This window comes from Macaca nemestrina, chromosome 1 (assembly GCF_043159975.1).
Source record: "Macaca nemestrina isolate mMacNem1 chromosome 1, mMacNem.hap1, whole genome shotgun sequence".
Classification (NCBI taxonomy): domain Eukaryota; kingdom Metazoa; phylum Chordata; class Mammalia; order Primates; family Cercopithecidae; genus Macaca; species Macaca nemestrina.
Window position 1 is genome coordinate 31,482,134 of NC_092125.1, and position 13,986 is coordinate 31,496,119.

The 13,986-nt window shown below is 38.8% G+C and overlaps 2 protein-coding genes across 8 annotated transcripts in view; one reads left to right on the forward strand and one right to left on the reverse strand.

Moving 5' to 3' along the window:
* LOC105484442 (ankyrin repeat domain 45) overlaps positions 1–13,986 on the reverse strand; it is a 59,057-nt gene that overhangs the window by 23,005 nt on the left and 22,066 nt on the right. For 4 of the 6 annotated variants that reach the window (XM_011746028.2, XM_011746026.3, XM_071075775.1 and 1 more), the window contains exon 3: positions 11,908–12,075. In XM_011746028.2, the coding sequence (XP_011744330.1) occupies positions 11,908–12,075 (168 nt within the window). Of the gene's footprint in view, positions 1–726; positions 3,032–11,907; positions 12,076–13,986 lie in introns of those variants that run through there. The other 2 variants (XM_071075787.1, XM_071075782.1) reach the window with 2 other exon arrangements.
* TEX50 (testis expressed 50) lies at positions 285–5,598 on the forward strand. Of its 2 annotated transcripts, none has more exons than XM_011746024.3 (2): positions 285–829; positions 1,801–2,103. In XM_011746024.3, the coding sequence occupies exons 1-2, from the start codon at positions 506–508 to the stop codon at positions 2,008–2,010; spliced, it is 534 nt and encodes a 177-aa protein (XP_011744326.1). In that variant the 5' UTR covers positions 285–505; the 3' UTR covers positions 2,011–2,103. The 2 variants fall into 2 exon arrangements, 1 of the variants encoding a protein (XP_011744326.1); XR_011611215.1 differs by lacking the exon at positions 1,801–2,103 and adding an exon at positions 5,239–5,598 and having other exon boundaries at positions 692–829.

A 13,986-nucleotide genomic window follows, 5' to 3' on the forward strand; every position in this document is an offset into this window, starting at 1 on the left:
TTCAGAAGAAAGGTTAGAGGTGATATGAGTAAATTATTTCCATAAGATTCTATTAATATGACTGTAGTTGAATTTATTAGCTAACAAAATATTAGTAAAGTGTTCATTTTAAGGAAAATTGAAGAAGCTGAAACCATTCTGGCAAAACAACAACACAACAACAACAAAAAAGTATCTTTAAGAAACTCAATGTGATTGGTCAGGTGACACCTTTTAGTTCCAATGTGGTTCTTTATGACGTCACTGAACTTACCCCTTAGTCACTATGACTGATAATGTTACAATGATCATCAGTGTATCCTTTGCTGGGCATATTTTGCTGACTGGCAAGGTTATATGAAGTGCTTTTATTGAAGCACCATTTTAGCTAATAGCTCATTAGCTAAATAGCTCATTTCTGCTTCCCTTCATAGGGAATTTAGCTATTTTATTTTATTATTTAGCTAATTTAGCTATTTTAAAATAGCTAAATTTTAGCTACTTTTTTTTCAGTTGACAAAGAAGGATGTCTAATCAAGGACTACCACTGATTTTTTCTCTGTTGCTTATCTGCTTCTTTGGGGAGAGTTTCTGCATTTGTGATGGAACTATCTGGACAAAGGTTGGATGGGAGATTCTTCCAGAAGAAGTACATTATTGGAAATTTAAGGGTTCTCCATCTCACCGTCTGCCTTATCTTCTGGATAAACTATGCTGTGACTTTGCTAACATGGATATATTTCAGGGTTGTTTATATCTCATTTATAATTTATTGCAAGCTCTCTTTTTCATCTTATTTGTTTTGTCTGTGCATTACCTGTGGATGAAATGGAAGAAACACCAAAAAAAGGTGAATTCATGATACAAGTAGTAATAGTTACAAAATCTCTAAGGGTTTAGAAAATAATATTACTCGTTTCTTTGAGAGAGGGTACCGTGTTTTATTCCTCATTGTAACCTTCCCCCAACTTCCCATCATCCTCAGCGTCTAGCACAGTGTCTTGCTCATACTAGGTATTGAACAAATGTGTATTGAATTAGGTCCTTAGAATCATCTAGTTCCCTCTACTTCAAGTTACAAAACACACCAAAAAATGTAGTGTGCTACCATTTGGAGAATGTATGGAAAATCAAGTTATCTGTCTGGGTCCTTAGGTAAGTCATTTGCTCTTTCTCAGTTGCCTCATCCATAAAAGGATCTGTAACAAGAGATCTCTTAGAACTCTTCCAGATGTATCTAAGAAATCTAAGTACAAAAGTTGTCATGTAATTTTTATATGGGCTATAAACTAATTGCTAATATTAAAACAACTTTCTGGGAAAAGGAGTTTTTAAACTATTACATAATTTCCCACTTTGCCAATAGATGACACCATAGTTTCAGAGGCAACCTTAAAAGCTCTTTGATCAAAAAACAAAACCTCATTGACCTTCAGAAGAATTAGATATTTATAAATGTTTTCTTATTTTTAAAATGACTGTTACTTTATGGTATTGTATCTTGAGGTTCTTTAGTAAAGGAATACATTTTGCTAATCAAATAATTTCTCACAAGAGAGTACCCTAAACATAGGACACACTAATTATTTGCTGATGGTGATAAGGATCATATATGTGGCATATAGATAACATTTCCTCTGCATTTATACCTTTCTTCTATAGTAACCTTCCTTTTGTATAAATAATTGATGTGTGCTGTTTTAACAGTTTCTTTACACATTTAGAACACAAATTGAATTTGAACTATATTATTAACTCTACTATAGTATTGAACTCTACTATTTTATGTAGATAAAATCTATATTGTTTTTCCCCTTTTAGCTGAAAAACCAAGCCTCATTAGAAAAACCTGGTAATGATCTAGAAAGCCCATTCATCTACAACATTGACAAAACACTCTACAGAGTGGCAACCACAGCATCAGCGATATACAAGATCTGGGATCACAGGTCTTACCATCCTTCCTCTAAGAAAATTAAGCACTGCAAATTAAAGAAGAAGAGTAAAGAAGAAGGAGCCAGAAGACACTAAATATATGCATATGCAAATGTAGCTTAGTCAAATATAGAGATCACAAAAGAAATCTATCATCTAAGGATAAAAATGGTTCTTTGGAAACCTTTATAAACCTTTATAAATTTTTTGCCACAATCTTTACTAAAATTTTCCAAAGAAGCCTGGGTTGAAATGTTACTTCCATTCAATTAAAAAAGAACCCGGACTTACTAAAGTACTAGAGAATAAATTGTATACTGTAGAAAATGAAATAGAGGTTCCTCTTCAAAGGGACTTTCCTCCAAGTCTAACTCCAAATAGAAAGTAACCTCTCTTAGAAGCAAAATTTACTCAAAGACCCGAGCTAATATTGTTAAATTCTGCTAATCGTAATAAAGAAATCAATATACTCTGTTCTTAGCTCCCACATTTTAGCCTAGATATTTGCCCTGGCTTGCCTAAACAGGTCCAAGCAAGCATTAGGTCATAGCCTGTTCCTCTTTCCTTATTTGGAAGTGTTTTTGCCTCTCTCAGCATTCCGCAAGTTACTTCCTCTCTTCCTTTGTTCTCCTCTGCTTTTGCCTCTTTTGAGAAGTTCTAAGTTGCTAGCCAATCAGGTTGAGTACAGAATGTGAGGTCCCATTCCAGCCAATGGAAACTGGACACAGCAGTAGGGTGGACACATCAGGTTATAAATGACTCTGTCTCTTTTGTTCGTGTGTGGCAAGACTGCTAGCAAGCAGCACCCTTTCTGCAGAAAGTAAACTAGCCTTGCTGAGAGATCCTTTGTCTCAGTGTTGATTTTTGTGACACTGAGCACCTGTTCCCAACAATTTGGTGGCCCATAGGGGATTAACATTCCCCTCTGGGACAGTCTTTGGTCCTCTCTCATGGGGAGGTGCCCTGCCCTGCCGCCCATTGCAGCAGCCCCAGGAGGAGAGCCAGGACCTACCTGGTGCAAGGAATATAGTTGGATTCTCAGCAACGCGGGGAAAGAGAGAGGCTTGTGGGACTGCAGTGACCAGGTGACTCCATGCACAGGCCAAGGTAGGAAAAGCTGCAAGAGGGTGGCAAAGTACTTCCTTGGTGCTCAGCTTTTGGAAGCTGAGTGTGTGTGTGTGAACGATTACCAGTCTGTTGCTGGACAGAGTGTGTGGACACAAACAGGAAGGGTGTAAGGAACCTCCAAAAGGGAAAAGGAGGGGAAGGTTAACCTCCCAGGGAAAGAGAATCGGCGAGACATCTCTGGTATGAGAGACTGAGCCTTTTGCAAGCCTTTAAGGATGGGACAGCCAAGATATCCCCAGTCTGAAGGATCTGGGGGATTGAGCCTTCCCGGGAAAAGAATAGGCGAGACATCCCTAGCACAAAGAATTGGGCCTATCTAGGATTCAACATGGGAAAAGGCCCTTGGCAAGCCTCCAAAGGAAGGGAGGGCAAGAAGCCTCTAGTAGGAGAGGTTGAGCCAAGCCCCTCTCCCCCATTGCCGCTGCCACCGCACCCAGGAGTGCTAGAAACCTCCAGCAAGGAGCAAGGGGAGTTGAAAGTTCCAGGGAAGGGGCCTATTCTAGTCAGGCACCACCCAAAAACTTGAAGATAGGAAATGTTTCGAGTAAGAGAAGATAAAGAGCTGCAGCTACAGCAGTATTAGTTGAAGAAAGTAAAAAATTAACCTTTGTGGGGAAATAAACTGCAAGCATACCCCACCAAGTTAGAGCTATTTAAAATCAAAAGCAGGAAGGTGGCTTACTGACTCCAGAATCTTGAAATATAAGGCTATTTTAGTAGAAAAAGATGATTTAACCTTGACTACTGATAATTCACTCAACCCAGCAGGTTTCTTGGCAGGAGACCCAAATTTAAAAAACACTTGTGTCTAGAGTTCACTACCAAACAAAAGTCAGGCCAGATCTAGGAGAGGCCCCTTTTAAAACAGGGTTGCAGCACTGGTTTATAGATGGTTCCTCCAAAACAGTCAAAGTAGAAAAACATAATTGGTATTCAGTAATTGATGGAGAAACGCTTGAAGAAGTAGAGTCAGGAAGACTGCCCAATAATTAGTCTGCCCAAACCTGTGACCTGTTTGCACTCAATCAAGCTTTGAAATATTTGCAGAACAAAGAAGGAACTGTTTATACTGATTCTAAGTATGCCTTTGGAGTGGTACATACAGTTAGAAAACTGTAATAAGAGCAAGGTCTTATTAACAGTAAAGGCCAAGATCTAGTCCACAAAGAACTAATTGTTCGTGTCCTAGACAATCTCCAGTTGCCAGAAGAGATAGCTATTGTACATGTCCCAGGGCATAAAGGACTTTTCTTTCACAAGTCAGGGAAATAACCAAATGACCTTGCAGGTCAGATAACCAAACAAGCTGCTGTTTCTTCTAAAATGCCTTTCACTTAATTCCTTGCCTTCCTTCCCCTACTGCAGTCCCCATCTTCTCTTCCACTAAAAAAGGAAAAGTTAATAAAAATAGAAGCTAAAGAGAACACAGAAGGAAAATGGGTATTACTAGATCAAAGGAAGATGTTATCCAAACCTCTCATAAGGGAGGTCTTAACCACAGTTCTCAGACTTCGTGGGTGTATAGGAATTCATACCCTAGCCAAGCAAGTTACAAATAGTTGTCTAATATGTAAGAAAACCAACAAACAAGTCATAAAGAAATCACCTCCAAGGTTCAGGGATCCAGGACTAAGGCCATTCCAAAGCGTTCAAATGAACTGCAGTGAAATGACCCCAATCAGTTGCCTAAAGTATTTGTTGGTAAGAGTAGATCATCTCACTCACTAGACTGAAGCTACCTCCTTTTCAAATGCAACAGCTAATTATGTAGTTAAAGCATTAATGGAGAATATAGCACCCAAATGTAGGCTAATAGAGAATATGGACTTGGACAATGGAACCCATCTCACAGCCCATGTCATTAAGAAGCTATCCCAGGTTTTAAACATTAGATGGGAGTATCATATCCTGTGGCATCCATCTTCATCATGGAAGGTAGAAAGGATGAATCAGACCTTAAAGAACCACTTAACCAAATTAGTTCTAGAAACTCGTTTACTGTGGACCAAATGTCTTCCCATTGCCTTACTGAGGATCAGGACAGCTCCCTGAAAGGATACAGGCCTGTCTCCATATGAAATGTTATATGGATTGCCTTATTTACATTCCTCAGCTGATGTTCCTACGTTTAAAACTAAGGATCAGTTCCTCAGAAATTATATACTTGGTCTCTCCTCTACCTTTTCTTCTCTTAAGGTCAAAGGTCTCTTAGCACCAGCCACCACTAGAATTTCCAGAACACCAGCACCAACCCGGGGACCACCTTCTCATCAAAGGGTGGAAGGAAGGAAAACTCGAGCCCAGCTGGGAAGGCCCCTATCTGGTGCTGTTAATCACCGAGACTGCCGTCCACACAGCTGAGAAAGGATGGACCCACCATACTCGAGTCAAGAAAGCATCTTCCTCGTCAGAATCATGGGTTGCTGTACCAGGATTGAGCCCTACCAAGTTAAAGTTAAAGAAAGCTTAATTTTCATGTACCTTCTATATTGCTTCCTTTCCTCTCCTTATTCTGTTATTAGGTCCTTTGTTGTTAATATAACTAAGTCTGACCCACCTCAGACCATTGCCTTTAATGCTTGCTCTGTCATACCTTGTGGAGATGTGAAGGATTAATGACAGCTAGCCTTTTCACACAAATATTTATGCCCCAGCCCTCTGACTGACACAGTTACTCCTAGCACTCATAGTTGTGATTGCCTGCAGCTGAGACACCAATTCTCTGCTCCTACAGCCTGGTAACCTTGTAGTAGCTGGAACTATGTCCTTTGAACTACTCAGGAGCAAGGTTAGACTTCCACGGAGGAGGTTTGTGCAAATCTAAAACCCCTCATCTATTTCACTAAAGGGACTACCCCTTCTAACTGTCAGCCTTATCAGTGTAACCCTGTCCTCTCTCTCACCACCTCCACTTTAACTGACTCTAAACTTGCCCTTGCTCACTTCTATGGTATGGGGATTGATGTAAATGGGAAAGACCCCCTAGGCATTTTTAAGATACGCATTATTCCCCCGTCTTCCCCTTCTTCAGTATCCTCATTTTTAAATCCCACACCAGTTACTCCGACACCTAATGATAAAACTAGAGTGTCTATTGTGAAAGTGAAATATCTAAGACAGACCTTAGCTATTGAGACAGGATATCAAGATGCAAATACCTGGCTGAAATGGATTAAATATTCCATTTGCACTTTAAATAAAAGCGATTGTTACGCTTGTGCACACGGTAGACCAGAGGCCCAGATTGTCCCTTTCCACTCAGATGGTCTCCTCGTTGACCAGGCATGGACTGTATGGTGGCTGTCTTCCAGAATCCCACTGCTTGGGATAATCCATCACGCCAAGCTCTCTCTGCTGTTTCCTGAAGTTCGACACCCTGAGGGTCAGGCCTGGAGGGCAATCCAGCTTCCACCTCTAAATGCCACGTTTACTTCATGCCTTGCACAGCAGGGGGAGAATTTGGTGTTCCTTGGAAGCATAAAAAGATGCAAGGAACTCAAGCCTATCCAGAAGCTTGCCCATCAGTCCCCGAGCAGATGGATGGTGGTACTGTGGAGGACCTTTACTGGATACTCTGCCTTATAATTGGAGCAGTACTTGTGCTCTAATCCAATTGACTATCCCCTTCACCCTGGCGTTTCATCAATCTGAGAAAGTAAAAACAAGACACTGCAGGCCAAGGGAAACTCCATATGAGTCCTTTGATCCTCAGGTTTACATAGATGTTATTGGGGTCCCATGAGGAGTGCCAGATAAGTTTAAAGCATGGAATCAAATAGCTACAGGATTTGAATCTACATTGTTCTGGTGGTTAACTATAAATCTATAAATAAAAATGCAGACTGGATAAACTATATTACAATCAGCAATGATTTGTAAATCATACTAGGGACTCCTTCAAAGGGATAGCTGAGCAACTAAGACCTACCAGCCTGGAAAAATAGAATAGCCTTAGATATGATATTAGCAGCCAGATGGCCTGGAAAAATAGAATAGCCTTAGATATGATATTAGCAGAAAAGGGAGATGTTTGCATCATGATTGAAACTCAATGTTGTACCTTTATTCCTAATAATACTGCCCCTGACGGAACTATAACAAGAGTGCTGCAAGGATTAACAGCCCTATCCAATGAACTTGCCAAAAATTCTGGACTAGATGATCCTTTTTCCAAAAGATAGAACATTGGTTTAGTGGATGGAAAGGGATTTTGACTTCAATTCTCACCTCATTACCTCTTGTTATTGGTATACTTATTCTCACAGGCTGTTGTATTATTCCCTGCCTTCAAAGTTTTATACAAAAACTTGTCTCTGCCACTGTTACAAAGCTAATTCCTAACTTTCCTCCACCCTAATCAGAATGATTACTTCTCTTAGAAGGACAAACAGAGCAATTGAGTCAAGACATGTTAAACAAGTTTAAAGAGGAATTATAAAATAAAAGAGGGGGGAATTGTAGAAAATGAAATACAGGTTCCTCTTCAAAGGGACATTCCTCTCAGTCTAATTCAGAATAGATAGTAACCTCTCTTAGAAGCAAAATTTACTCAAAGACCTGTGCTAATATTCTTAAATTCTGCTAGTTGTAATAAAGAAATCAATATACTCTGTTCTTAGCTCCACATTTTAGCCTAGATATTTGCCCTGGCTTGCCTGAACAGGTCCAATCAAGCATTAGGTCATAGCCTGTTCCTCTTTCCTTATTTGGAAGTGTTTTTGCCTCTCTCAGCATTCCAAAAGTTACTTCCTCTCTTCCTTTGTTCTCCTCTGCCTTTGCCTCTTTTGGGAAGTTCTAAGTTGCTAGCCAATCAGGTCGAGTACAGAATGTGAGGTCCTGTTCCAGCCAGTGGAAACTGGACACAGCAGTAGGATGGATGCACCAGGTTATAAATGACCCTGTCTCTTTTGTTCGTGTGTGCCCTTGTGGCAAGACTGCTAGTGAGCAGCACCCTTTCTGCAGAAAGTAAACTAGCCTTGCTAAGAGATCCTTTGTCTCAGTGTTGATTTGTGTGACTCTGACCACCTGTTCCCAACATACACTATCACTGCTACATGTTTAAGTATTTTGTTATTTTTAATGTGTTAGATTACTAATCATTAACCAATGTACATAACAGAAGCTTAATTTAGTGTTTCAATAAATCTCTGATAAATAATAGCTGTGATTTGTCTTATTTTCCTGAGATTTTTTTTTTTTTTTTTTCTGAGACAGAGTCTCATTATGTCACCCAGGCTGGAATGCAGTGGCTCCATCTCGGCTCACTGCAAGCTCTGCCACCCTGGTTCAAGCAATTCTCCTGCCTCAGCCTCCCGAGTAGCTAGGATTACAGGCTCTTGCCACCGTGCCCAGCTAATTTTTGTATTTTTGGTAGAGATGGGGTTTCACCATCTTGGCCAGGCTGGTCTTGAACTCCTGACCTCAGGTGATCCACCCGTTTTGGCTTCCCAAAGTACTGGGATTACAGGCGTGAGCCACTGCACCCAGCCTTCCTGAGAAAATTTTATAACCACGGAAAGACTTTTAATTTCCTACTTCAGATTGCTAAAATAGCATGGAAATATTAAAGAATATATTAATTTTTTAAGTATAAATGTTTTCATTTTCAGTATAATAAATGATGAATTATAGATTAACTTTTTTTAATTTCAGGCTTTTGTTGAAAAGACAATTCAATTTTTTAAACTATGGTTACCATATTTTTCAAAGAACAACTAGGAGATAGGCCTGAGACTGGGACAGATGATTTGACTTAAAATATCTTGAAAAATCCCAGAAAAATATATCTATAACATATCTGCCATCATTATAAGAGAGGAAAAAAACTTTTCAAAACTAATCCTTGAAACAGTGATAAACTTTACAGTTTTATAAGTAGCAGAAAAGAATAGTACCTGGCTTGGGCTACTATGGATTATGAAAGGTTTATTTTGTTCCACTTTCCAGACTCCCTTTACCTCCATTCCATCTTAGCACAACCCGACCTTCACATTTCTATAAATGTTTGTTTCATACCTTCAGAGTTCTGAAAAGTTAGCTAATTCCCTCTAAAAGAACATTAATATATATTTATTTTAATGGTGAACTATTGAAGACTTAAAAAATCCCCAAACCTCTAAAACCCAAAGAAATTTATCTTATCTCTACTACTGGAATTTTCAGTAGAATGGAGAAGACTATTTGGGGTAGGGATTTCTGAATCCTTTAATTCTCCCCAGGTAACTCCTACTCTAATCACTAGAAGAAACAGAAGTGATATACATTCTTGATAAGACTGAATTAAATAAATGTTAAATTTTCTGTTATTTATGTTTCTGACACTCCACAGCCACATTACTATGAAACTCCATTCTGAATAAGACTGAATTAAACAAATAGTAAGGCTGAATTATATAAATGTTAAATTTTATATTGAGTTATTTATGTTTCTGACATTCCACAGCTATATTTCTATGAAACTCCAATATTAATTTAATCATTGATCTGGAAACACAATACTAGTTTGCTTTTTATAGTTTTCATTTCTTTTCACCACTGAGACATATTAGGTATAATTGCTCCAAGAACCTAAGGACCCAAATTAAACAGATGGATATTATGAAGAAGGAAACCAATAATACCTCACACCCATAAGCCCCAAAAAACTTCTCAGAAAAGTTACAGCAAACTTTGTCCTTGAATTGTGATTTTTAAGTACTATGGGTCATTTTTCCAAAATGGATTTTAAATTATGGAATGTGGGCTGGGCATGGTGGCTCATGCCTATAATCCCAGCACTTTGGGAGGCTGAGGAGGGCGGATGATGAGGTCAGGAGTTTGAGACCAGCCTGACCAACATGGCGAAACCCTGTCTCTACTAAAAAATACAAAAATTAGCCAGGCATAGTGGCGCATGCCTGTAATACCAGCTACTTGGGAGGCTGAGGCAGGAGAATCACTTGAACCCAGAAGGCAGAGGTTGCAGTGAGTCGAGATCACGCCATTGTACTCTAACTGGGGCAACAAGAGCGAAACTCCATCTCAAAAAAAAAAAGAAAAATTATGGAATGTGAATTTCACCTAAAATTACTAATCATGGGGGGATCAACTGAATTATTTGTTATTTGTGTTTTCATTTTACTTACAGATCAAATCATAAAAATAAAAGATATTGACATAAGATTGCTTATAGAAAACAGTTCAAGTGGACAGTTAATTATAATCTACAAAGCACAATTCATCTCTTTCTTCCCAAATGTGTTTCCTTCCTTTAATTTCCTTATTTATACTAATTATTCTAGTCCCTTTCTCATTCTATTGATGAACATGCACCTTACCACTACCAGCTGAATCTTCCTCAAGATCACTTTCATCCTCTTCCTGTTCCACATAAAAACTTTCAGTGGCTCCCAGAATAAAATAAAAACACCTTAGCCAAGCATTTAAGGGTACGGTGTAATAAAAGCAGCAGCATTTTTCAAGTGCTGACCAAATGCCAGGTATTGTGGTAACTGCTTTATATCATCTCATTTAATTTTCACAGTAATCCTCAAAAGGTGGGAACTATATTATTGGCCCCTTTTTCAGAGAAGAAAACTGAGGTATAGAGAATTTAAGCACCTTGTCCAAGGTCACATAAGTTTCAAGTAGGGACACCAGTATTTAAACTCAATCTCAAGAGGACATGTACTTAACCCTTTTATTATTCTACCTACGTTATAGCCTACCTGTGGAAACTATGACCCACTGCTCAATAAGGCAATCTTGTCACCGTCCTCCAACACGCCACTTTCACTCACAGCTCTAAGATTTTGCTCATGCCCTTTCCCTTTATATTGCATATTCAAATCCCATCCATTCTTCAAGGCCCAGCTCAAGCCCAACATGCTCTGACTTCCTATTCTCCCACCACCCTGTAGCACGGAATACCTGCTCCGCCAATTTTAACCTTTAATCACAGTCTTTCTGATATTTTTAAACAATTGTTGAATGTGTCCATAACTTATAATCTCCCACCTAACAAATATCCAGAGGGCAGGAACAACCAATTGTATCTACAGCAATACGATACTCACAATGGAAATTCAATAAATGCTTGCTAAAAACAGAAATGCAGATAGCCTTGCAAAATAAATGCTGTGAACTTCATAAGCACTAGCTTAGTTACAAAGGTACGTCTTCCTGAAATCTCTTTAAGCTATGTTTTACAGGGTTGTGGAAGTATATATGCAAAATATTAGCAACAGACAAAATAGTACTGTTTCTTGAACTTTGTATTGAAGTATAACTTACAAACAGAAAAATACAAAACCTATGTGTACAGCTCAACGAATTTTCAAAGAAACATACCCATGTACCAGCAACCAGATTAAGAAAAAGAACATCACATCCCAGAAGTTCCCCCATGCCATAAGGGTAGCTACTATTCTGACTATTAGCACTATAAATTAATTTAGCCTAAATAAACCTTTCTAAAATTATTGTTACAACCTTTTATATTTGAAGAATCAATTACTCAAATATGCTATTTTTTAAACATTTAAGAAATGATCTATTTTGCCTGAGTCTCTCAAACAATGGCCTTGAACATATATATTGAACATACAATAATCTTCTTATAGAAATTATTTTCTCATAGAAAATTATTGGTGAGACAGAAGTTGGTAAATCAACAAGCTTCCAATATGTACAGTTGCTAATAAATACAATGTTTATGGCCAATAGCAAAATAAAGAAAGAGGGGGAAATTTCATGTATTATTGTCAACTATGACTGTGGTTGTATCTACAAATAAAACACTGTGAAAAAAGGTGACATATCCTGTAACTCACAGGAGAAAAACTCATCTCATCGGTCAGTTTGCCAACCCCTTGTGAGCTTGCTTACCTGCCCAGTCCAGGAATTCAACACACTCAGTCTGAGAATATCTAGCAGCAACGTCTCGAGCCCTTTCTTCCCGGAAGTTCAAAGCTTCTATATCAACATCCAGTTCTACCAGTGCTTTCAAAGTTTCCAAACGACCCCAGGCTGCAGCACAGTGTAAGAGTGTATACCCTAACAAATGGAATGAAGATGGTGAGATCAAACAGACAACACTGTTTTAGGCTAATTTACGTAGTGGAAGATCATAATGGTGATCAAGTATTGAACAATTACCATGGGCCAGGCACTATTCTGTCTTACATATAGAAAACTCATTTAGTTTTATAAAACCACTATGATGTCAGAACTATTACAGTTCTCATTTTATAGACAAGGAAACTAAAGTGCAGGTGGGGTAAGAAACTGGCCCAAGGAAACATCTCTGGCAAACAGTAAATGACGGATGCAAGATGCCAACATAGACTATCTGAAGCCTGAGCTCTTCAACATCATGGGAGGAAGATGGCAATCTCCCTAACGGTCATCTATTCTAAACACAACTGGACTGTGATTGTAAAGAATTTTTATCAAACTCTAACCACTCTAGCATTATTGTTAGCACAATCATACAAATTACTAAAACTGTGTATACCTTAGGTTTGGAAATTCTTTTAATTAAAGCTAAAATTATGGCCCATCAAATTAGAAAGTCATTTCTTAGACTTTCTCAAGTGACTGCCATGAGGTATAATTGTAAACAAGAAGGATATGGAAGGCATCTTTAAATTTTTTTCAGATTGATTTTTAAAAAATCAAAGATCATTGTTTGAACTTGCCCACAAGGACATACATACTTCTTTTTACTGCAATTCACTTTATTGCACAGAGGGACAATACTCTTAAGCTTTCTAGAGGCTTCCTGGTGTGATAAAGGGATAACCCCAGTCATTCCCTTAATCTCTTGTGTCTAAATTCTCTAAACTATTTTTTCAGACAGGGTCTCTCTCTGTTGCCCAGTTTAGAGTGCAGTGGCATGAATAGCTCACTGCAGCCTCGAACTCCTGGGCTCAAGCAATCTTCCCACCTCAGCTTCCCGAGTAGCTGGGACCATAGGCTCATGCCAGCATGCCCAGATCATTTTTTTTTTTTTTTTTTAGATAGAGTCTCTCTGTTGCCAGGCTGGAATGCAGTGGCACGATCTCGGCTCACTGCAACCTATGTGTCCCGGGTTCAAGCTATTCTGCCTCAGCCTCTGGAGTAGTTGGGACTACAGGCATGCCCCATCACATCCAGTTAATTTTTGTATTTTTCGTAGAGATGGGGTTTCCTCATGTTGGCCAGGATGATCTTGATCTCTTGATCTCATGATCCACTCGCCTCAGCGTCCCAAAGTTCTGGGATTATAGGCATAAGCCACCACACCCAGCCAATAATTTTTTAAACATTTTGTAGAGACAGAGTCTCAGTATATTGCCCAGGCTGGTCTGGAACTCCTGGGCTTAAGCAGTCTTTCCCTGGCCTCCCAAAGTGCTAGGATTACAGGCATGAACCACCGCACCCAGCCACTCTGAACTTTTTGATCCAACGTGTCAACAGAAGGTTGTAGAGTCATATACTCAGTTTTTTCTCTGAAGCATGCTTTTCTGACAGTGAATCTTAATTTTCATGTCTTTGCCATATAGACAGGCTTGGAATTTCCCAAATTATCCTTTTCTCAATTTATTTTTCCTCTGGTATTTTCCTATAAGCAGCAAGAAGAAACCAGGAGCACCTGCAACACTTAGCTTAGGAATCCACTCTCTAAATAAGGTTTCATGGTGACATACAATCAGAATGAAGAAACAGAATATTTTGGAGTGTATCATCAAGTCTTAATAGAGTATACACCTATTCCCACACATTGGAAAATACCTACCAAAAAGATGGCAATATTCATGTCAACCAGTCACAATAAAACTTTCCTTGAATAGTGTTAGGGAACACTGCCAAATACTGATTTGGGTCTCTCCTTTTCCTTTATATAGTGTTTTAAATATTACTATTATCCTCATTTTTATAGATGAAGACACCATAGCACAGAAAGGTTATATAATTTGCCCAAGT

Coding starts and splice junctions, on each gene's coding strand:
- TEX50 (XM_011746024.3), top strand. CDS start 506: ATGTCTAATCAAGGACTACCACTGATTTTTTCTCTGTTGCTTATCTGC. Junction 830..1,800: donor GGAAGAAACACCAAAAAAAG/GTGAATTCATGA, acceptor TTCCCCTTTTAG/CTGAAAAACCAAGCCTCATT.